Source organism: Notolabrus celidotus, chromosome 14 (genome assembly GCF_009762535.1).
Source record: "Notolabrus celidotus isolate fNotCel1 chromosome 14, fNotCel1.pri, whole genome shotgun sequence".
NCBI classification, from domain to species: domain Eukaryota; kingdom Metazoa; phylum Chordata; class Actinopteri; order Labriformes; family Labridae; genus Notolabrus; species Notolabrus celidotus.
In genome coordinates this window covers 15,398,899-15,423,701 of record NC_048285.1, presented here as the reverse complement: position 1 = coordinate 15,423,701, position 24,803 = coordinate 15,398,899, and the positions used below count along the sequence as shown (strand labels likewise).

At 39.7% G+C, this 24,803-nt stretch overlaps 1 protein-coding gene across 4 annotated transcripts in view; it reads left to right on the top strand.

Moving 5' to 3' along the window:
* The window catches only part of zbbx (zinc finger, B-box domain containing), a 66,698-nt gene that overhangs the window by 31,300 nt on the left and 10,595 nt on the right, over positions 1-24,803 (top strand). For 3 of the 4 annotated variants that reach the window (XM_034701185.1, XM_034701186.1, XM_034701187.1), the window contains exons 11-17: positions 5,558-5,658; positions 10,638-10,759; positions 11,906-11,982; positions 12,679-12,740; positions 16,970-17,818; positions 20,577-20,785; positions 23,846-24,014. In XM_034701185.1, the coding sequence (XP_034557076.1) occupies positions 5,558-5,658; positions 10,638-10,759; positions 11,906-11,982; positions 12,679-12,740; positions 16,970-17,818; positions 20,577-20,785; positions 23,846-24,014 (1,589 nt within the window). Of the gene's footprint in view, positions 1-5,557; positions 5,659-10,637; positions 10,760-11,905; positions 11,983-12,678; positions 12,741-16,969; positions 17,819-20,576; positions 20,786-23,143; positions 23,521-23,845; positions 24,015-24,803 lie in introns of those variants that run through there. The other variant, XM_034701188.1, reaches the window with a different exon arrangement.

The window sequence follows — 24,803 nt, the reverse complement described above, 5'->3', positions numbered from 1 at the left end:
TGATCTGGACTACAGTCCTGATGAAAGCACCTCATCGGGTCAGAGGGGACAGGCCCGAGGTAGAGCTAGAGGGGCAGTCAGTAGAGGCAGGGGAAGCAGAGGCAGGGGACGGGGACTCGGCTCGGAGTGCACATCGGTGAAATGTACGCGCAGGAGGCGGGCAGAACAGCAGGACGGGATTTGAATGGTTTAAAGTTTTGGGATCCAAAAACGGTGATTGGTTGGTGTTTTTCCAGGTTTACTCCGGCTGTAGATAGCAGCTTTTCTTCGCTCTTTTTTAGGAACACATTATGTATTGATTGCCATCGGGACATAAAGATCATCTTAACCAGTATGACAAAAAGTGTATCTAAATCTGACTACCAACCCCAGTTTTAAGTGATAATAATCAACCTATGTGGTTATCTTGTATTTTGCTAAAGCTTTTAATGTAACTCAGCCAATCAAAATCAAAGACTGTGACTATGAATAGTTGATTTTAACATATTGAACACACTAACCGGTTACTACATACTGCTGATGCTTTGAATGCAGGGGCTCAAAGTGTTGTATAAACTGAGTAAATGTCAGAGTCTATAAAACCCCCCCCCCAAATGATCGATTCTTAGGAAACATATAACTGAGGCGACGGAGTTCCTCTCCGCTGCATTGTTTTCTGCTCTTCTCGTCTTGATGCCAGCTGTTTTTTAAGCAGCTTCTATTGCTCCTTAGAATATGGGATGATTTCCAAGTATTCTAGTACTGAATGCTATTTTTGGAGGGCTAAGAGGTTATGAACAGTATTCATACATTAGTCACACATAAAGAAACAGTTTTAGATGTAGTGCTGAAAAGTGAAATGGATGTGACTGATCAGATATTCAGATTTGATATGCCAGTAATTAGTGAAGGACCCGAGTTTTGCATGAGCCTTCAGATATTTAATGCCAAAGGTGACTTCATTGTTAGCATTTTGTGGAATTTGGCACCAGTTACAATTTTCAAGTTATTTGCAAAATGGGAGTCCAAAAAAAATTGCTGTGTCGCTCTAACAACTGCAACACCATAAATAAGCAGCTATGAAGATTTGTGGAATCCCAGTGTTGAAATTTTGGAGACCAGAGGTGTCAAACAGAAAGCCTGCAGGCCAAAACCGGCCTGCCAGAGGTTCCAGTCCGGCCGTGGGATGACTTTGCAGAGTATAAAAATTACAGAGAAGACATTAATTGCAAATTTGTACCCTGGGCGTCGCATACAATCGTAGTGCTGAATGAGTGCACCTGAACAGCGCTTCGGGATATTTTTTTCTCTCTAAGGGAGGAAAAAGAATATTAGCTGTTTGCATAATCCGGTGGAAATTCCTAGACTTTTTAGAGCACTTCATGGTTCAATTAGGACTAAAGTTTTGGTATATGTAAACTTGTCACAGCAGGAGCAGTGTATCCACAATTTTCAAAAGAAGCCACGTATCGTGTGCATGCATACCATACATGCACATGTGTCATAGGTGCACTCTGTCACTACTAACAATAGCATTACACCCCTGCATACAATGCTGTCAAGCAAGCAAACTGTTCATGCTGGAGCTGGGGGGGTCCATAATAGTCAACTTTACCTTCTTCATTATTATAATCTATCTGTTCTTTTGCTGTAAACATTTCACTCTGTATCAGGGGAATGTGTAACCTCACCTGTGTGTTTGGTGTTTTTGTAGCAGGTTTCAGTGCTTAAAGAATATAATATTTGGCCCTACTATGAGACTCATTATGGCGAAAAATACAACAGCTGTTTTTTGGAAAAGATAAATCATTAAATGTGAACACTTTCAGATGTACTTGTACTTTTTTGCACTAAAACAAAGGGAAACATTTGGAGTTGTTGTTTTTTATAGGTTATTATGTTGAGATTTTACTGGTCCAGCCCACTTCAGATGAACTTGGTCTGTGTGTGGCCCCTGAACTGAAATGAGTTTGACACCCCTGTTGCAGACAAATTAATCTGTACCATTACTTGTGTCATACACATTATAGACTTTAAAATGTGATCCACAAATGTTTACATTTACATTACATTTCAGTAATTAATTTAAGAATGATCATACAGAATATCTAACACCATGTAGGTGTTTTCTTAAAAAAGTACAATAATAACAATCACATTTGGTTGGCACTTGGTGAAACCTTGTTGAGTTCACTACTTGTACAAATGACAACACCTTCACCTCATTTCCACTGACATCACTCAGAACCTGTGCAAAATCCCATGTGCACACAGTTTTCACATCTGACACACCTTCTTATTCCGCACTTGCGCCTCAATAATCGGCCTACATAAGCCAACAGTGTACAAAGCATTTTCTCAGCACTTATTGTGGAGCAGACTGCCTGAGGGTCTGGCTTCGGCAGGTCCCATTATTACAACCCTTTATTTAAGCGGATCCTTTCGGGCTGAGGAGCCCACAGGAGAGCGGACCAGAGGAGAGCAGAGCAGAGTGCAGTTTTAGGCCTGCTGACTGCCTAGGCTGGAATGCACTAAGTCCCCAGCTGTAGCAGCCTTTAACTGTGGAATAGACTAGAGAGCCAATCTAGAGTGCAATAAGCCTGCAGCGGTGACGGTGGCAGAGCTTAATGGAGAGACAGAGAGACTGGCTGGCTGGCAGAAAGAAAGAGTGGGAGGCTGAATTTTAACAAGCTTCTATAATAATGGGAAAGAGAGAGAAAGATGGAGGGAGTGTGGTGGAGGCGAGAGTTTTAAAGAATTTGCTAAAAGTGCTCAGCTATATTAGAGTCATAAACTCTATCACCTTGTTAGATTTGTGGGTGGCCTGCAGGTTACAGAAAGCAAGCTTGCGACTAGGGGGGCATCAATCTGATTTCCTGAGCTCGCTCTGCAGTGTGGATGGGGTAAGTGAATGCATGCCCTTCCATCAGCTGCTATAGTCATAGTATCTGTGATCAAAGCACTGAACCCTGAAATAAAAATCTGCACAGGCATAGAGTAGATATCTGAACCGGCTCCTCCGTGCATCTTTAAGACCTGACCTGACTGAGCCTGACTCCCTCTGCCAAATGTAAAACCTAGGGCTAGTCTGATATGACATTTTCTGTTATTTCTTTGTTTTCAAATTAAAAAAACATTATGTTATTTTTTTATAATTCAAAGTATAGGTCATCTTCATCTTCAAGCATCTTGCTTTAGTCAGAAACAAAGGCTTCCTTTAAATACAGAAAACAAACAATTCTGGTGCCATTAAAATAAGACTGAACACAGTGCCTATTAGCCCAACAAGTAGTTTAAAATAGCCATCAAGCAATCACAGGGTTATTGAATATGACTTCAATAAAGTGATAATGCTGCTCCATTACCATTAGCATTATTATAAACGAATAAGGTCAGAGTGTTTCAGTTATTAGTTTTTAAAAAGAGAAAAACTCTTCAGATATTAAGAGGACATGTGATAAGAATACATAGATGCCAGCATGCATCAACAAAAATGGAAATGGACACTCTTTTTTTGTCTTGTTTCATACTTTTTAGCTCCACACACACATTTTTGTCTGAATATAAACCGTAATTTTTGTCTTGACGTTTAGGCAGATCTGAGTAGTCATTAAATATCTAATCAAGCCATAACCACAGAGTCACTTTAACCAAAAGTTTAAGCTCTGAGCACAGAAATGGAATCCGGCGTAATGGTTGAAATTAAGCAAATCTGACTGAACCCGCTGTCTACAGGTCAAATATAGAAGCAGTAATGGTCTAAAGGGCTCATCTTCCTGAAATCACTCTGGCTTTCACTTTTTGGCATCGAACAAGGGTATTGCCATTTGTCTAAGACATGTATGACTAATGATTAACTCTAAATATAATATTTTATTTTAAAAAGTATCATAAATAAAACTGACAAACTGAGAAGGCATGTCTTGTACCCGTGAATTCCCGCGGTAATTACTGTGTGAATGAATATCCAACTCCTCTCCTCATCCATGTTGTTTTTATCGTCCTTTGAAAACCTGTTACCTGTTGACTCCAGGCCTAGCTCTGCTCATTATGACGGTTTGTTGTCGTAGTTAAGTTAAATATGATTTGGCAATTACACAGAGTATTTTATTCTGAAAGTTAAACGGATGCTTTATGTTTTTTGGGGGTGCCAGACTTCCTGTCCTGCTCGATCTCCTCTGTTGAGATTTATGCATCGTGCTCCGGCATCCGACAAAAATAGAAGTTTTGCGCATCTGATCCGGAGGGCTCCGGCCTGCTGGATCAGAGACCTATCAACTCCTTTGCCGTGGCGGAGCAGAGACGGAGCAGACACAGATCCGGTGGAATTTGGCCGTTACAATACTTAACCGTTATCTCCTATTCGCTCAGTACAACAGTTCCTTAATGTGTCGACATCTTCTGTATCTCACTAAGTAATTTGTAAACCATCAAGCACTGCAGGGTGACTCTCTTCTAACTTTACCACACGGTGCAGTGTGCCACATTTGCTTCCTCAAGAACACTCTGTTAGTTTGTGCAATTTGCGAAGACCAGGTTATAGAAGTTTAATGTCTCTTAATCATGTGCTCCATTTTCTAATTTCCCCATAAGTCTTTATTTTATATTTTATAAATTATGCATTAGATACAATAGACATGTGTACGAGTGAAAGACCCCAGAGGAAAAGAAAAGCAACATACTTTTTTTTCTCAATATAATTTTTCTGGGCTGTGGCAAAAGCTTAAATGCAAACAGCCTCAGGCTAGCGAGGCTCCTGCATGTAAAGTAATATATGGAAGGAAAAATGACAAATGGATGGAGCAAAGGGATAAGAAAAGGGAAGGGTATGGACAGGATTAAACATAACCCTCTGAGTACATTAAATAGACAGAGGAAATATGAACACGGCTGGGTTTGAGGGTATGAACTAAGTAAGAGGAAAAGATATAAACTGTGAGTTACTTCCCTCAGTCACCCCTCATGGGTAGCCTGGAGCTACTCATAAAGTCACTCTCACTGGTCCTGCACTTTGACCGGGTCACACTAGAAAGATGGGAACAGAGGTTAGATGGGATATAAAGAGAGTGAAGAGACGCAGGCATGTGCTCTTTAGATGGGGTTCAGTAGAATAATCCACTTTGAATACAGCCCCCCCCAAAATATGAATATACTTTATCTATCCAAATGTCCATCATATGATTTATTTATTGCTGCACGTGGGTGCAATGGGTTGCACCGTTGCCTCGCAGTGAGAAGGTTCCTGGTTCCAATCCCCGGTCGGGCAAGTGCCTTTCTGTGTGGAGTTTCCATGTTCTCCCTGTGCATGCGTCAGTTCTCTCCGAGTACTCCTGCTTCCTCCCATAGTCCAAAAAACATACTTACCAGGTTATTTGGTTACTCTAAATTGTGTGCGTGAATGGTTGTCTGTCTCTCCATGTTTGCCCTGTGATAGGTTGGCTGTACCCTGCCTCCCGCCCAATGTCAGCTGGAATAGGCTCCAGCCCCCCCAAGTCAAGATGATGGATGGATGGATAGATTTATTTATTTATTTGCTTTAGTGTATTTATTTATTTTTGTTGTTGTTTTTTTCTTTCAGAACACCTGTTGAAACTTCTCGTCCATTATTGGCCTTTGGTTCAGATATAAAGTCACCACCTAACACAAACACTGAAGAGGAGACTACAAGCAGCCTTACAGGTAATACACATGCATGTGAACACACAAGCAAACATAGTTGTGTGTCCATGAGCATCTTTTGAACTAGAATAGATGCTTGATCTTGGCAGCTGTGTGCTATTACTATTTCCTTTTTTCGTGTACAAATCCAAAGCTGGAACTATAGAGAAAGTGGTTTGACATGTCCTCCATGTGCACTCAAACATACATCAAGTAACAATCACCAAGTTAAAAAAACTCTCCTTTTCAATGGATCAAGATGTTAGTGCCAGCCCTTCTATCCCAGGGCGGTCACGGGTCATCTCTGCCTGTGATTCTGTAGGTTTAAGAGCACTGTTAGATGTCTGAATGGTTGCACTCTGCCCAGTTCAGGAATACGGCTGGAAGAGGGCGAATCTAAGGACCCGGAGCTCATCAGTCAGGGTAGAATCCTGGTTGTCAGGCCTCCAGCCGAGGCTGTCAGGAAACGGGGTAGACCGTGGTTATCTCTCCCCTCCCAACCCTCTGGACCCTGGGGCTGTCAACTGCCTCTCATAACATCAATCAAGATTTGCTCCAAACTCAACCTTGTAGGGATCTACCAGTCCTTGCTTGCCCTCTTCCCCATAGCTGTCCATCCGTTGTTGCTTTAAAACATTTCCAAGGTTAAAATAGATCCCTGTGCTCCCCACAGTAAAGACAAAAATCTGACATTGTAAATTGGCTTTTTGATCACAACATCTTACTACCTGGAGTGTCTTCAAAGGATCAAGGTGCGTTTTAGAATTTCAAAATAACTACCAGAGCTTTCGACTGTGCGAGATTAAAAAAATCAGTGGTGAATTAACAACAGGCTAAAAATCGACAGCACTCTGCTTGAAACTGTAGAAATCCTACAACCTTTATATGAAAGCTACTTTGTACTTTCCACATTCTTGCTCTCCCTGCCCCAGCATCTTTAATAACGCCTTCCATTCAACCATGTTTGCACTTTTAGAAACCCTGTTTTCGAACACACTCTCTCTTTTGCATTTACACTTCAAACAAGCTTTCAGCTATCATGACCTAGAACCAAACATTTGTTCCCAAAAAGGTCTTGCTTGCCCTGCACTGATCTTTGGATGAATTGAAATTTGTTGCTAGGCACACATAGAACTGACTAGAAGTTCAACTGTAACCTCTGCACACTTCATAATGGTTTGAAAGCTATTACGGGCCTGTCTGTCTCATTCACATCTTGGTCTTTATGAGGGTGAAGGCTGAAAGTTCAGTCAAAGTCCTTTACCTCAGAGACTGTTGCAAGTCGTCATGAAGACATTTTTAGTGGTTTAAAATGGTCCTTACTTTAGAAAGCTAAGGCATTTTAACCTTTTCTGGTTGTTTTTATGCAGCTCAAGGTTCTCAATGACCCCAAATTAACCCAGGAAATTGGCATCTTCTTTGTCCGGTGAGGGAAAATACAAAATATGTAAAAGCAAGTCTGAGTATACTGGTACTAGAAATTTTTCTCGAGTCAAGGTTGGGTTTCTGTACCCAAATTTGACATGATGTTCTTTCACATGTAGCACAATATGTCCAAAAAAAATCAACACTTACACATATAACAAGTAAAGGTCCATTGCATTGAATTGCATTGAGAAAATCTGCCACCCTACCTATGATTTTTCTGTTCTTTTCTTCATACAGATACATTCAATATTTGATACAATTTATTGAACATAGTTTGAAAAATATTCTGTTTGGGATAGTGTCCTTTAAACAGATAGATTTTTGTGTAGCTTTAATACAAAAGGTAGAACTAGGCTGCACACTTTAAAGAGAAGGTTCTTTTTTAGAGTAGGGTTGTATAAGGTAGTTGTCAATAGTAAGTGTATTAAAGCATCACAGGTGATCCTGGCTCCCAGCTCAGTCTCCTTTGTTGAGAAACTGTCTGGAGAACTGAAATGAAAGCTAGGCTACCAACATCTGAAGATGGGGTCAATACTACCACAAACACTAATGTCGGTAAGTGTTGGCTCTATTTAGAAATGTTCAGGGCTTTACTGTGCAGCTAAAAAATATTAGTTTATGGACTATCCTCTGATGGGACCCATAAATGTTCCCTTCACCTACAGAACACTGATCAGCTGTTTGAGTCTGCAGGTTTTGAGAAAGACAAAAATAAAACAACCCAACTAAAAATGATTGATTCTGACAGAGACAATGACATTCCGTTTACTAAACTTCCAAGTAAAACTTCTCAAGTTATATGGTGGTGCATACATGTAAACTGTGAGTGGGTAGAGTTGGTCGTCTATCAATCAGAAGGTTGGCGGTTCAATCCTAAGTCCTGCAGTCACATGCCGAAGTGTCCTTGAGCAAGACACTGAACCCCAAATCATTTTTGTTGTTCAGCGGTGTGTGAATGTGTATGAATAAGATTAGGTAATACTGATGGTCCTTTGCTATATAGCAGCCTCTGCCATCAATGAGTGAGTGGGTGTGAATGGGTGAATGTGACAAGTAATGTAAAGTGAGTGGTCAGACAGACTAGAAAAGCGCTATATAAGTAAAAGTCCATTTACCATATACCATTTAATAAGCGTTGTACAGAGGCCCCCGTATTTAAACACTGCAACAATACAACAAACCTATGCTATTATTTGAACCACCACCGCGCCAAGGTTTTACAACTTAAAAATACAAACCAAAAAATAAAAGTTTAACAACCTGTGGCTGAAGCTAAACCAATGTATCGCAGACAAATGCAACTTCACACCATTTTTGTCTGCAATCTGCATTCAAGCTCTGCGTGCACAGAAGATAAAAAGGACTCTGCGGCAATCTTCATCTATAAGGACCTATGGTACAGTGTTGTCTAGAATGAAGGCTTTAGGAAGGCTTCAAGAATATGGCACACAGTAGAACCAAGCTTCGTCATACCAACATGAAAATACTTCTTCTGACCTACATAGCTCTTAATGGTCAGAAACCTTCATATCATAAAAAGAGCTCATAGTACCCTATTACCCCTCTAGATCGCTATGCTCCCAGCGTGTAGGCCTGCTTGTTGTACCTAAAGTCTCCAAAAGTAGTATTGGAGGTAGAACCTTCTGTTATCAGGCCCCTCTCCTTTGGAATCATCTACCAGTAAGGGTCCGGGAGGCAGACACCCTCTCTACTTTTAAGAGTTAGGCTTAAAACTTTTTGATTACGCTTATAGTTAGAACTGGCTCCGGCTTGGACCAGCTCTTAGTTATGCTGCTATCGGCTTAGACTGCCGGGGGAACTGGCACACTGACACGCTGGGATCCTTTCTCACCTCACTTGGTCTTCAGAGCATACTGTACTTAAGTATTTTAAACAATAATTAATTTTTGGAGAATTTTTCTCCTTAACCAATACAACAATTTCAAACAGTTTCAAAGCAACATGATCAATATTGAATCAAACTGATAACGAACCAAATCTTGACCCAAAGAATCAAAATGGAATTGAATTTTGAGGGTCTTTACAATACTGAGACCTAATGACAACCCGTGTTCAGCACAATATGCATATTTTATTAAAATACACAGTGTGATGAGCGGATCAGTGCACTGCAGGCAGAAGAAAGCATATGTAGAGCGTAAACTTAAACCAAAATGAGTGTTTGTGTTGGATTTTCTAAGAATGAGCTCAATTACTTAGAAGCGTTGACCCCGTCTGCAGCGGTTAATAGCCTAGCTTCTGCTCCAGCTTTCCAGCCTGTTTCTCAACAAAGGGGCCCAACTTACCGTGATCCCCTGAGGAGGGTAACACACTTACTTGACAAGTACCTCATGCAACCCCACTTCAAATAAACTGAACTATCCCTTTAAGCAAGTTAGGAATTCACTCGTCATTGATTCCCTGCTTCTCTCTACCTTTCTAAAACCATTCATCGTTTAAGAGGTTATCAAACTGCAGTGCTTCTATAAACTCACTCTCTCACTTACTTCACTAAAAACAAAGTTTTTCCACTCTGTGAATTTCATTTCTGTGTGCTCACAGTTTAATAATTGATATTTCATTGCTCAGTGATATGCAGATGTGAGGAAGACAGCAGTGTCTTTGGGAAATGTAAAGCTGTTCAGTAACTGATAAACTATTCCCTCCACCTGCCTCAAACTTTTCTGACATCTGACAATTACAACAGGTTGCAGACTTTCTCCTCCTCTCTCGTCTTTGAACCTATAAGGGTGGGCCATGTGTGTGTCCATGAATAATAAAAGGTGTTTTCATGCATCATGTTGAGAGCACTCCCTTGTTTTAAATTCTTATTTTCCTGAGCTGTCAGACTCATGTGGTGATGTTATAGAAGTACTGTTAGGGGAGAAATAGAGATACACAGGCAGGTAACTTGCAAAAATACATCAAAGATAGAACTACAAAGACTGAAGAAATTACAAATCAAGAAAAAAAACTATGAACAGATTATTGTGAGTCATATTTTGAATATTAAATAGGTAATTTGTCAAGTTAGAGCATGTAGTCCTACATGTGTATTGCTGCATATTTTACTAGATGAGCTGAAGTTAACAGTACAATTTTGATATTAACAAACACAAACACAGAGACAAACAGGTACTGGGGACCTGTCTGCTGTCCTTTGAGAGTGTCAGAAAAAGAATGAGCACTGTTCATCCCCTGCTGTGTCAGCAACATATCACAACTTAGATAATTGAACTATGGAGACATAGGTTTATGAACCTGACCTCTGCTCCCAAGAGGAGGAAGGTGTCAGAGAAGGATATTTCCCAGTTGTTGTCAGTTGTGTCCTCACATGTCCACTTGCATCTTTCACAAGTTTAGAACTGGAAAGAGCTCCTGGAAGCACACCGCTGCAAAAGTTCCTAGAAGCACACAGCTTTTTTGAGTTGTTCCACTTGAAACCACAACCACGTCTGATTCAAATCACATCACAGCTTTTATTGCTTGACCATTTCATTGGCATTTTAAGTTAAATGTAATAGTAAAAGTAATTTAGATGTGTTATTCTGTGTGTGTTCGTGTGTTTACAGTTGAGGAGGAGGATTTCCGGCACTACTTTGCATCATTGTTTGCTGTCCCTGTCAGCAAGGGCAGGACTGAGCCTCAGATGACCACACCTGAGTCATGCCTTACCATAGAAGTCCTGAATGAGGTGAGAAAGTGGGAAACTGTCTACCAACATCACACACTAAGCACATCTTGGCAGTCCAACTGCAGTCCAAGACTGCAACACTTGCAGCTGTTTGAAGGTTTTACAATGTATTCTTAATTTCCATTCACCTCTATCTCCCTGTCAAGTGCCGACCAGAGAGATTTCTTTTTCAGAATCAGAATCAGAATCAGAATCAGCTTTATTCGCCAAGTATGCTTGAACACACAAGGAATTTGACTTCAGTAAACTGTGCTCTCTTTGCACAAGGCAGAATAGGAATAAGAATAAGAACTACAATAAAAAATAAAATAAAAATATAATAACAATAACCTTAGCTATAAATACAAAGAAACAACAAATAGGCTTGACTAATATGTACAGGCTAAAATAATATGATAAAGTGCAGTGGTGAGTAACAGAGGTAGTTTTACATTATAAAATAGTAGTTAAATAGTACAAAAAATAGAAATATGGAATTCTGCTTTGAGAATTGTTGCATTGTGTATCTACATGTATATTTACAGAGAGTATTTATCTGACAGGTGTGACACTGTTATGGTTTAGTGTTCATCAGAGTGACAGCCTGGGGGAAGAAACTGTTCTTATGACAGGTTGTTTTGGCGCACAGTGATCTGTAGCGCCTGCACAAAAACTGTGGAACTCTCTGCCTCTGGACATTAAAACAGCTGGCTCTCTGGATGTTTGTAAAAGCAAATTTAAGACTTTTCAATCTGGCCTTGAACTTTAAGTAATTGCCTTTTAACCCTGAATGGCATTATTACTTTTATTACTTTTAGGACCATTGTTTTATTTTAATTTTTATTTATTTAATTTTTATTCTACCTTATTCCACCTTCATCTTCTTTAATCATTTTATTTTATTTTTCTGATATATATTTGATTTTTTCTAATTGATTTATTTTTTTAATTGATTTTGGTTCAGTTTTTTTTTAAGTATTTCATATCACATTCCTCTATCTTGTTTTAGCCTCAATTTATCTGCTGCGGTTATTTTCTGTCTCTGTTCTTTTGTGAAGCACTTTGGGCAGCATGCTTGAATTTATGAAAGGTGCTATATAAATTAAAATGAGTTGAGTTGAGTCTCATTTAGGTGTGACATCATTGTCCTCTTTTGTTTTTCTACAGAGAGACGGAGACAAAGATGGAGACAAAGTTGGAGACAAAGATGGAGACAAAGTTGGAGCGTTCAATCCAGAACAAAGGTCAGATAATAAAAAAAAGTGAGCCTAAATTACAAATGTGTCTTCTGTGACCTCACATGTGTACACAACATTCACACTGGGCTGCAGTTGGAAAAGTTCAAGTGACTTCAACTTCAGTCATAGATCGTAGCAAAAGTAAAGGGTTTCTCCTACAAATAAGGAAACTCTAGAGAATATTTTGAAAGGGGTTGATTTCCCAAACAAGATTGTCGGTATCCCCTATTTGTGTGATCAAGAGAATTCACTAGAGTTAAATATACCACTTCCTCTGAGAAGTAGGTGTGAGTTTAAGGCCTTCTTATCTAATTTCTAGTCCATTTAAAAATAAATCTATTAATTGTTTTAAATAACTTTTAAGGGATCATCTGAACAATGGGTAACTGTCTTATTTGAATTAGCTTCTTTGTCTGAGACAGTGATTTTTGCCTTAAAATACAGTACACATTGATTTGAAAATCCCAACACAACATCCATGAGCAGTGATCAGGTGGTGCTGTCAGTTACGAATGTTGTTGGGAACACAGCTTAAGAATGTATTGACCTCAGGTGGTATTCCAAATATGATCCTTTATACAGAAAAACATGTTCAATATTTTACAAGGTTACTAACTCTAAATCCGCTTATAGTGTTAGAAAAGCTGTGTTCTGTGCAGGTGGACCTTGACTCTCTCTAAATGTCTACTCTTTCTCATTTAGATGTCCCTTTGGTCAGCAAGTCCTCAATAATGGAGACAAAAAAGTGACCCAGACAGCCAGAGGTGAGTCCTCACAGCAAAACTATAAGCAGCAAAAAAGGCTTTATATGTCAAAGCTTCAGACCTTGCCAGTACGACAACCAACAAAATGTTTGCTGTTTGTGTTGAGCTTTTATAAGGGTGAGTTAAAATGAAATGCCTTGTTGAGAGTTCTGTCTAGAGCAGGCAGTTATTTTATGTTTTGTGATGGGTTTCAACTGAACTGAAAGTATATCAATGATGAAAAAAGGCCTGAGGAAATACTGCTATTCTAAAGGTGTTGAGTGTTGAAGATTCACTACTAAAATCAATAAAAACCAGTTGTCTTAAAGCAGGGGTTCTCAAACTTTTTGGAGCCAGGGACCCCTTACAGGTGAGAAAAATGTCCAAGGACCCCCTCATAATTGTAACACAGATTAAGCACATTAGTGATGTGTCATGATCAAAAGCTGCGGCTCTGAGAGCTGATGCTTTATAGTGAGTCAGAAGAGCCGGCTTGCATCGAGAGAGAGCCGGCTACCAGTATTTTCCTTTTGCTGTTTAGCTCTCACAGTGTTCATCCCAAGCTCTACTCACAGCAGTACTTTGTTTTGATTAGTCAGCATGGCGGCCATGAGTTGGTTCTGGTTATGTTGCTCGAGTTTGGTTCTGGTTCTGTTTGCTTGATTTTGGTTCTTGTTTCTGTTTGCTTGAGTTTGGTTCTGGTTCTGTTTGCTTGAGTTGGTTTTTGGGTCTGTTTGCTAGAGTTTGGTTCTGGTTCTGTTTGCTCAAGTTCTGGTTTGGTTCTGGTTCGGTTCTGGTTTAGTTCTGGTTCGGTTTGCTTGAGTTTGGTTCTGGCTCTGTTTGCATGAGTTTGGTTCTGGTTCTGTTTGCATGCGTTTGGTTCTGGTTCTGTTTGCTTGAGTTTAGTTTTGGTTCTAACCATAACCCTTACCTTAATAATAACCCTTACCCTAACCCTAACCCTAATCCTAACCCTACTCCTAACCCTACTCCTAATCACAACCCTAACCCTAATACTAAAGCTAACCACAACCCTAACCATAATCCTAACCCTAACCACAACCCTAACCCTAATCATAACCCTAACCCTGACCCTAGCCCTAATCACAACCCTAACCCTGACCCTAACCACAACCCTAACCATAACCCTAATCATTACCCTAATCACAGCCCTATTCCTAACCGTAATCACAACCCTAACTTTGTTTTGACTGGTCAGCATGGCGGCAATGTGGCCAATCACATGTGAGGATATAGGATATAGGTGATTGAGGGGAGGCTGTGTATCGTGGCTTCATCTGTGCCTTCTGAGAGGGTCAGAGTTAGGGCTCATCTCAAAGACAGGGCAAATTCTCACTGAGAGGAGGAATCGGATCATCCCATCCAAGCTGAGGCATCTGATTTTTCTCAATGCCAACCTGCACTGAGGACATTAATAATGTTTGCTTGAGTTTAGTTCTGGTTCGGTTTGTTTGAGTTTGGTTCTGGTTATGTTTGCTCAAGTTTGGTTCTGGTTCTGTTTGCTTGAGTTTGGTTATGGAATCTGTTTACTTGAGTTGGTTCTGGTTCTGTATGCTTGAGTTGGTTCTGGTTCTGTTTGCTTGATTTTGGTTCTGGTTCGGTTCTGGTTCTGGTTCTGTTTGCTTGAGTTTGGTTCTGGTTTTGTTTGCTTGAGTTTGGTTCCAGTTGCATTAGTTTGGTTTTGGTTCTGTTTGCTTAAGTTTAGTTCTGGTTCTAGCCCTAACCCTAACCTTAATCATAACCCTAACTCTAACCCTAATCCTAACACTAACCCTATCCCTAATCATAACCTTAACCCTAATCCTAACCCTAATCACAACCCTTACCCTAAGGTTATGTGGTTTTGTAACAGAACAAATGCACAAAATTGGGCAATTATAAGGCCTCTCATAACAACACCGTACGTAAAAGGGTTTTCAACACACAAAACATTATTTTTTGCAAAGTTAATGTAAAATATACGGCTGCAAAAGATCCTAAATTAAGAGCCGTTCGGGAGTCGAAAGAGCCGGCTCTTCTTTGGGAGCCGAGTTAAAAGAGCCGGCTCTCTGAAAAGAGCCGAACTTCCCATCACTGAAGCACATGCTTACTACCATTTGCACTCTTAGTTGCCCTTGGAACTATTTGTATTGTAAAACGTTTCAATGTAAATACTTCAGACCTGTACCATAGTGATAAACAGATAACACTTGTATACTTTAAAGCAGAGGGTCATTTCATTCCTTGTGGACTCAACATGATAGCATTTAAACTTTTCAAGTAACTGATCTAAACGCTTTTAGAAAATTAACAGTAGCAAGACTCACATATCCCTTCGAGCCTCCAAATGGTATCATAACAATGGTGTATATGCTGTTTTGTAATGACAGCACAATTTTATAATTTATTAGAAATGTATAAAAATTATTTCACGGACCCCCACGCTATGGTTCGTGGACCCCCAGGGGCCCCAGGACCCCACTTTGACAAGCATCTGGTAACCCAAATCAACAAAAACGTTCTAACTATGATATTTATAGTCATACGTACATACATACTATTATGAATATTTAAAATATTAGAACTGAACTTTAATCAATTTTTTAAACATTCTCAGTCAAGTTTTTGATTACGTTCTCACGCTAGGTTAAAGTGGGCGGGGTTTACTTGAAAATTTGTTTCAACATTAATATCTAACCATCATAAATGAAGATGACCGGTGAAGATGACAGCTTGTTGTCATTATTCTATTTTCCTAACTGAGGTGGATTTGGGGAAACACCTGGTCTCAACAGGTTGAGTTGAGCTGTCGTCGAGTTGCTAAAGGCAGTCCCTCTCAGAGCTCTGCCGAACCGCTTCGTCTGACATCCGGAGCCATGTTCTGCCTTCCTGCACTTCAGCCTCCGCTGCCCCGGGCATCTCATGGTCCTAATGAACGTTGAGACTATGAAGTGATAACAGTAATAAATTATATAAGTTCTGATCTGAGCTTTAGAATGAATTTATTACTAAAACTTAAATGTTGGTCGAGGCAGATGGCTGTCTGACATGAGTCTCGTTCTGCTAGAGGTTTCTTCCTGTTAAGAGGAAGTTTGTCCATACCACTGTAACTTGCTTAACCCTCCTGTTACCCTCAAATTAGCTAACATCTTTTGTCCTTTGGGTCAATTTGACCCCAGCTATTTAAACCTCCAGAAACTCATTGTTACCCAGGTTTATGTGTCCCCTCTGTCAAATTGCTCCCTCTGTATATTTCTTAAGTTTTAAACAGCTAAATCAGCATGGGGTCAAATTGACCTCAAGGACTGCCGATGCGTAATTTCATTTTACAGGAAATTGGAACATATCACCATTTTAATTTTTATGTTTTCCCAGTTGTCCCCATTAAATTAGGAAAAGTCATGAAATATGAAGCCAAAAAAATGATGTTAATGATTAATTTAGAGACATTAAACGTTTAATGGGGTCCAATTGACCCCAAGGATAATAGGAGGGTTAATGCTGCAAAGTGCTCATGGTGGATTAAGATGAGATAAGACAGAGTCCTGTCTAAAAGATGGGGCTGGATCTTATCCTGTCTTATAGGGCCAAGACCTACTGTTTGTAAGGCATCTTGAGATAAAATCTGTTGTGTTTTGGCGCTTTAAAAAATTTAGACAGATTGATTGAATGACATGTGTGGAAACAAACATACAGTAGTTTAAACTGGTGTTATGTTGATCTGTGTCTGACACTTGTGTTGGTGTTACATTCAGAGAAGTAGTAGTATATTTACAGAGGTGCATGATTTTAAAGGCTTTAAGGCAAAAGGCCAAAAGAGCTGAATGGCTTCAATGGTAATAGGACATTCAGAAACAGGAAATAAACTTTAGGGAAACTAAGGAATCAAAATAAAAAGATAACCTGTTTTAGTTCTATCATTTGCCAATTAACTATAGAAAGTTGTTCTACACAGTGTAATATTTGCTAAGAGTCTCTGATGAAACCATAACTTTAGTGTACTTACCATCTCACCAACAGATCATTTGAAGAGATGTGTTTACAGACAAATGTATTTTTTTGTAAGTTATAAATCAGTATTGAGCTTGCATGCTTGAAGAATAGCCCTCATTAAGGATAAAGCTGATTACTTTTATATCAGTGAAAAACTCCTTTTGTGGATGTGCTATTGAATGAAAAAAATGTATACCCACATGCCCACAAAGGCAGCTAATATCCTCATTGTTATTTTCCGTTATCTTTTTGCACAGCATCGTCCTCTAAAAATAAGCCATCATCATGCCCCACTGCTGCGACTCCAAGGACTACAAAGGAATCAATCAAGACACCAACCTCAAAGTCACAAAAGCATTATTGCCCCCCCACTGTCCATAAATCAAAACCTGACCGTGGATCACAACAACTTTTGTCCTCTCTCTCATTACCACTTTGTCAAAATGAGATCCCTAAATCCTCACACTTTTCCAGCCCTTTCCTGTGTGATGTCTCTCCTTTGGCTAGTGCCACACCGCCAATCCCAGAGGACCCACTTCCTCCCCCGTCTCCTTCCATACCTTTCTCTCTTAGGTCCACATTCACAGTGTCACCATCAAGCTCCACTGAATCACCCTTGCTGCCCAGACTTTACCAATTGACTACATTACAAAATGGCTCGGTCTCATCTCTGTTACCAGAACAATCCCAATCTTCCCAGTTATTTCCACAGCCAATATCATCAGTGAGGCTTTCCCAATCACCCCAAAGCAATCTGCAGCCCCAAAGGCAATCCCAACATTCCCTCTATGACCCTGAGATTCTCTTTTCACTTAATGAGCTTCAGCTGACTCCATCACCTGTGCCTCCCAGTCCAAACCTGGCGCCAAGACCTCTGGAAGCAAGTCCAGCTTCAAGAGCCTGTGCATATTCTAGTCATAGATCAACTCCAACAAATGAGGATACTCCAGTTTTGATGAATCTTACCCCAGTCTCTAGTGACCATGATTCAACTATATCACAGAAGGATGTGCAGTGTATTCATTCACTTTCATCACATCACATAGATGTCATGCAACATTCTTCCATAGCCGTGAAAATGGAGGAGGAAGAGGAGCTATCGATAGGTAAGTGAGACGTCATTTTGTTTGTGTTTTTGTGCACAGACAATTTTCAATACTGACAAGAATTCTAATAAGACACGTTCATGTTTTTATAAGCAACATTATTAGTTTAAGGAAGTTAGTAAACTATGCATGGGGAACTTTTAAGGTTTAATCAGTTTCAGAAAGAGTGTGAGGCAGAAGGTTTGACACACATAACTACTGTTGAGGTGAGTTGACTGATGCTCCAATGTGGGTGTTCAAAGCTGCCCCAAGAAATCATGATGTAAAGTCTCCCATGGCTGAGAGTGATTGCCTTTAAGATATGAGCGAGAGTGCACTGGGAAGATGAAACTGAGGATCCAAATTTTGTATATTTTGGGTACATTTGGAGTAATATGAACTCCACATGAACTTCACATTAGCAGCACATAGGCTACTGGTTGTCTTCAGTAATTATTTTGTTATAAGAACATATGACAGTTGACTTTCTTGCAGGATATTTGGGGTCAGTCATTCAACCTGCTGTCTTGACCGTCTTAAACTGAATAATGCACCACTACTCAGTGATAGTGGTGCAGTTTCAACTCCAACAACAGTTCCCAGATTGTGTATCTAAATTAGGGTGGTGACAAAAACTGGAGCATCAAGTGCTATGCTCGCTTTATCAACAGTGGAACTCACAAAACTCCCAACACTTACATGAAGACAAGAAACAGATATTGGGCCTCCAATATTCAAATGTTTGCTGATGATAGTTTTTTACTCACTTGGTCCCTATTGATAATCAGTTCTCCAATGATGATATATTATCCTTCAGGTGTTAAGGGTAAACAAAGTTAAGTAGTATTATGTACTACAAAAGAAGCAAACAAAGTGAGTATACTACAAATGAGGCAACTGAAATGGACCGGTGAGTGCTGCCCAAAGGCACAGAATAGGTAGAACCAAAAGAAGACTCTAACCTAGAGTTTGGGCTATCTCTTTTCTAAATAAAACAAAGTCAAGTAAAAAACCTACACATCTTACCTGCATAACCAAACAACATAAGTGAGCACCCCTAACCTGGTGAAACTAACAAAGTAAATCTTGAAGTGAATGTGTAATGGGAAAACTAAACCCTGGCCCAATTCAGGTCTAGTGCTTCCGTACAAGTATAACAAGTCTCACAACTCTACCAATTCTAATAAGCTAACAATTTTAACACAGACTACGGGAGGCATGGAGCATGTGTCTTTCTGATCTCCCGTCCTTCCAGCTGAAAGATAAACAACGCTTAATAGAAGGGCTCTCCTCTGATTGGCCGGGCAGGTTCCGCTTGTTTTCCAATCTCCTTGCAGCTTGCATGACATGGGGGAGGAGCATATTCGCGCACAAACACATTCACAGACGCCACAGAAGATTCAACCATAACTCACACAGAGTGGGGGGTGGCTAGGGCTGTTACGTCATACTATTTCCAGTTTTTTTATGATCAGGTAATTTGGAAGGAAGATTTTCACTGTTAATCAACATTTAATAAACAATTATTTTAGTGGGAAAAGACAGAAATGGACAAAATGGGTTTCGAAATAACTTTACCCACTAGCAAGGAAAAGGGAGGCAGTGTTGAATGTAAAAGAACATTCTCAAAATGCTTGAACAAGTGCAATTTTGTTTCTGAATATTGGTTTAGATCAGAATTGTTGTGAAAAGAAAGTTAGAGATCCTATTTTTCCTCATTAAGACCACTTATGTTTTTAAAGCAGGCTCTTCAAATATTCTGTTTCCCCCCATGTGTGTATGTATGTAGTTTTATCAGGGAGGCTCTTAAAATGGTAATACCCAATTATAATTTATACATGTCTAAACAGATGTTAAATAATGGTTTAAAACAATTGCAAGCCAGTAATGATTGGATTGTCTCTAATACAAGTGATAACAATAATTGTTATAGCAGAATCTGGAGGGTATTTTAAGAGACAAATGGGCTGTGAGTAGAGCATCCACCTACACATTCCTACTTTCCTCTGCACCGCTTTTATTTCTGCTTTAGGTTAATTCTCATATATTGATTTGATACACTCCAGTGAGATTTCCAGCCACCAAACAACATTCCTGGGGGTTATGATTTAAATTACAAAGGAGGAAGAGTTGAGTTCAGTTAATATAAATGTGTGTGGATCTGAAAAGTAATGGCTTCTTTTTATTTCGCTGCTGTCAAGGCCAATTTAGATCCAACCACAAAGATAGTTGTTTATCTTTCAAAATATTGATTAGGCTTTTAATAGATAGCTGACATAATGTTACAGGAGACAGTGGAGCAATCACAGCGTTATTCCCTCAGTATGAAACACACATTTACGCATTGTACATATGAGGATTCTTCAGTGAATGTATTCTTTCTAATGCATGTGACTTAATGTATAGTTAGCAGTTTTAGGCCGTTTTATTTTGCATTAAACTTTGTTAAAACCTAGGCTTTAAATACAGAACACAGGTCTGTCAAGTTTGACAGCAGTACATAAACATTCCCCTCAACTTTTCATCTCTGCGCTCTTACTTCAATAAGTCCCTCGTTAAACTGACCTTACTTCATCTATCCACCACTTAAGACAAAGTTTATTCATTAACTCATCTTCTATTTGAAGAATGGATAATGTCTTCTTAGCATTCACCTGTAAGCGACACAATCTGATGGCAGTGATGTTTTTGGATCAAGAAGAAAAAGAAAAACCTTTGTTCATCTTATCTCATCATTCAGAGTGAACCTTTTATTCTCTGTGTCTTTATTTCCATGAAGACAGTGGAGATGAAATGTCCAGTGATAGCCTTGGTCTGGCTCCACATGAGGAGGACACTTCAGACGAAGAGTCTGAAGAATTGCACATGCACGGACATTTAATGAGAGGGAGATGCAGAGAAGGAGAGCAAAGGAATCCTGCCATATCTCATCCAGATGATCCCCTTGTTGATGCAGAGAAAGAAGAACAGCTGTCAGAACCATGGATGGTATCATGTTTCATTATTCTCTCTTGTTTTCTACTTCTTTGAGGAAGAACCTTGGGCTCCAAAGCTATAATTGCACATATTTTTTGTTTATGTAGTAATATTTACATCGGTCTCAAGTGTTTTTTATGAGTAGTTAGCAGAAACTGAGATTCAAATACCTTATATGATGATGATGACAAGAGGTCTGCAGCTGATGTGACTGAAAAATGTCAGCACTCGCAATTAAGTTGAAAAACCTTTAATATCAAAAACTTGACAGCAGCAGCAAAAAAAAAAAGAAACAAATGCGTTTCAACCCTACCCACATAGCAAAATTGGTCTGGCCCGGTTCTGGCCCACACAATACACTTGGACTCGGCCAACATACCATAAAGAATGACGGCTCTTAAGTGGCCCAGATATAGTGTGTGGGCATGCGTGGGCCGTCTCTGGCAAACTATATCTGGGCCACTTAGGGGCCGTCATTCTTTATGGTATGTTGGCCGAGTCTAAGTGTATTGTGTGGGCCAGAACCGGGCAACACCAATTTTGCTTTGTGTGTAGGCTTTCTTCAGCGTCTCACCAACCAGGTGGGTGTGTCCAATTCATCACAATTGTCGCCAGGTGACACAAAAAAACGGCTGTTACAAAATAATACAAAATAATACCAAGTAACGCAAATACAAGAATCACAAAAAAATAAAAATACAAACAATAATTAAAATTTAAAAAAATTACACAAGAAATCACAAGAAAAACCTCGACAACCGCACCACTTTGCCATCGGAAAATGGATTACCTAAACACAAAATTACAAATATTGCAGAAAACAGGAGGAAGAAAACACTTAATTTAAGCCTCCAGGAGACTCTGTCTGTAGATGATGGATCCAATGGGCCTCTCTATGGAGGAGTCTCCTATCTCTATCACTCTTCCCCTAGACAGTGGCCCAAAGGACTCATTCCCCATGAATTTCAGCATACAAACACCATGGCCAGCCGTATTAAAGTGTCTGGCAACAGGGGACTTAACATCATTGGTTCTGATGTTGCTTTTATGTTCAGATATGCAGACTCTAAGTTCACGCTTTGTTTTGCCGACATACCCACTCGGGCATTTAAGAAGATACACTACGTGTATGCTTCTGCAGGTAATCCTACCTTTCACTTTTATATTTCTGCCTGTGTGGGGATGCAAAAAATGACCCGATCGGATCATGGCATTACAGTATGCACAATTAAAACACCAGAAATTGCAATCGGGAGGAGAGCTGCGAAAGTGAGAAGGTCTTACATATACGTCAGACTTTACCATTCTGTCCCGCAAGTTACTGGGTCTTTTGGTAGCAAAAATTGGAGGGCTGACAAAGAGAAGAGGGTCACTCAGTAGAATATGCCGATGTTTCTTAACAACCTCTTTTATTGAACTTTAAGAGAGGTGAAAATGTAGTGGAAAGGATAACAGAGTACTTTTGGGAGCGTCTGCAGCTGTCACTTTTACTTGATGGAATTAATAACTGTTACCTTATTGAAAATATAAATGGCAAAAAAATGGAATGTAAGAGCTTCTGCTGCAGTACATGCCAATACACTCGTGTTCTCTTCAAAGTATCTCTAGTCAGGGGATAAATTGAATAAATGGGCAGATTTAAGTGGACACAATCCCTGCATAGAATGAGAATACTTCAGCAACATACACTTAGAGTTTCATATTGTAGCTGACCAAATCTATTAGATAGCATTTGTATCACACTAATTACTCTGCATTATTCATCTGCCGCTCAGAGACACCTAGGGTAGCCGTGTTAAAGGTGTACACCATTGAGAGAAGAAAAGAGAAACAGAGTAGATTAAAAAGACCCAGCTTGAATGGTCCTAAATGACCTATCAGCCATTTAATGGTATGAATCCTTTATACTGTTGCAGAGGAATGAAAAGGGGGGCTGTGCTTTATTAAAAAGCTGGAGCAAAATGAGGTTCATGATTGTGAGGATGGTGGTTATCTGTGGCCTTTGGACCTGAATCAAATGGCCCCCTAAAATGATTAGATAGTAATTTTTCTCTCTTTGGGTCCAATCTCCTTTAGCCTTTTGTCCCCCATTTAGTTCTTTTATTTACCGTCTATCCTTTTGTCTCTGCTTGTTCTGTCTTTCTATTCCACTTCCTCACTTTTATTTCCCCACTAGCCTGTAGTTCAGGCAGCTAGTCAAATGTGAAATCCTTTTTTAATGAGGACACATTGGTCTGCACCAAGACAACTCTAATTTTTTCTGCCACGCAGTATCATTGCTTCTTGTCTCTTGCGCATTCATTTATATCCCTGTCTTCTTTCTTTGTCTTCTCTTGTCATTCTCCATCTCTGCTCCTTCCTCTCTCTTAGAAAACTATCCCCACATGCCCACCTTCCTATTTTCTACCAGCCCATCTGCAATGTCTTGCATTGCTATGGCTAGCATGCTAATGTGTCAGATCTAATCTTAACTAAACAGAGCTTCCTCATTTTACCCCCGTCTCACAGGAGGACACTCACACAGAGAGAACAGCTAACCGACCACACCGTTGTGAGATGCTCTCAGCAGCTCCAGGGGTTAATTAAAAATCAATTCATCAAGTGGAAACAAAGGAAACAGAGGGAGAGGGAGAATAATCTTCAATGAAAGACACTGGCTTATTAATATGCATTTGCACAGCAGAAAATCGAAAAATACAAATTTTAACACACTTACCTAACTTAATAAAAGCTCTATTGATATTGAATTTCAGTTTGTCCTTTGAACTGAATTTGTTAGGACAGAAATTAAACTCAAACAGTGAGACAAACCTATTTATTCCTTATTCCTTTGGACTTTCCTCCTCCCTTCTATTTCCCTCTTTATATACCCTTAATCCACCCTTTCTTTTCATACTCCCTTCATAATCTATTTCTTCTGTGCATTTCTCCCTTCTGATCTATCTCCTTTTGTGTCTCATTTCTCCATCTCATCCTCACATGATCCGTCTTTTTGCCTCACTCCCTCCTCCTTCTTCTTCTCGCACTTCCTCCGTCTCCTACATCTATCCGTCTGTTTCCTTATCCCCTCAGGTGATGCACAAGCAGAGTGTTGGGTCTGGATCAGAGCAGTTCTATGATCTGGATGGGTTCCTGCCTCTGGGTTTGGACATGAATCCTGGTCACTGCGATGCACCAGAGCACACACACTGTGACTCACTGCGCACGAGCCAAACTTCAGTGTGTGATCCAGAACTTACAGGTAGGTCAAAGGAGAGTTAAAGTCTCTTGAGAGGTCCATGTGTGTGTTCCCATTTTTTCCCGTTTTATTGAGATTTTCTATTTCAAACCGGCTCATGTTTTCCCATAAACTACATCAGCAAGTACTGTTTTCGTGCTTCAAGAGATTAGATTGTGAAGATTACCTCTGTGTCCAACTTTTGCCTGGAGATACTTTCCAATTTGCAAGCGTTATTCATATCGCAAAGGCCTCATAATAGGATTTAGAACAAATATGTAAAAACGTAGAGCTTACAAGAGAGATGAAAATGAGTTTTAAACCCAGAGGAGCCCTAGCTGCTTGGTGGAAAACGAGTGATGGGGGACAACACCGATAATTTACTACCCGTCGGTCCAGTGGGAGGTTTCTTGAAATTCCTTTTTATTTGTATTTGCCCATGCCCATGCATGTGTGTCTGTGTTTATGTGCACATATGTCTTAGCTTTTGTGTTTTAAACTCATATTTAATGCTTCCATTTCCTTAAGTCTTGGTAAACAGAGGTGCATATTTCATCACACAGGCTCTCTCACAGACAGAACTGCCTTTCTGTGGTGAAAGACATGCGCCGTCAGTACAATGCCATTTCTAATATACAACGACCCTAAGAATGTGTCATCATCCCTGTCCAGAGAGTGTCAGAAAAATACAGTCTATAATATACACAAAGCTTAGTGCTTTAAAACTTGGTTGCTGCATTTTTATTGTACTTATTTCTGTTGCTTTTGCTTGATTTAACTTTAGTTTTTTCTTATTACCGATCACAACAATAT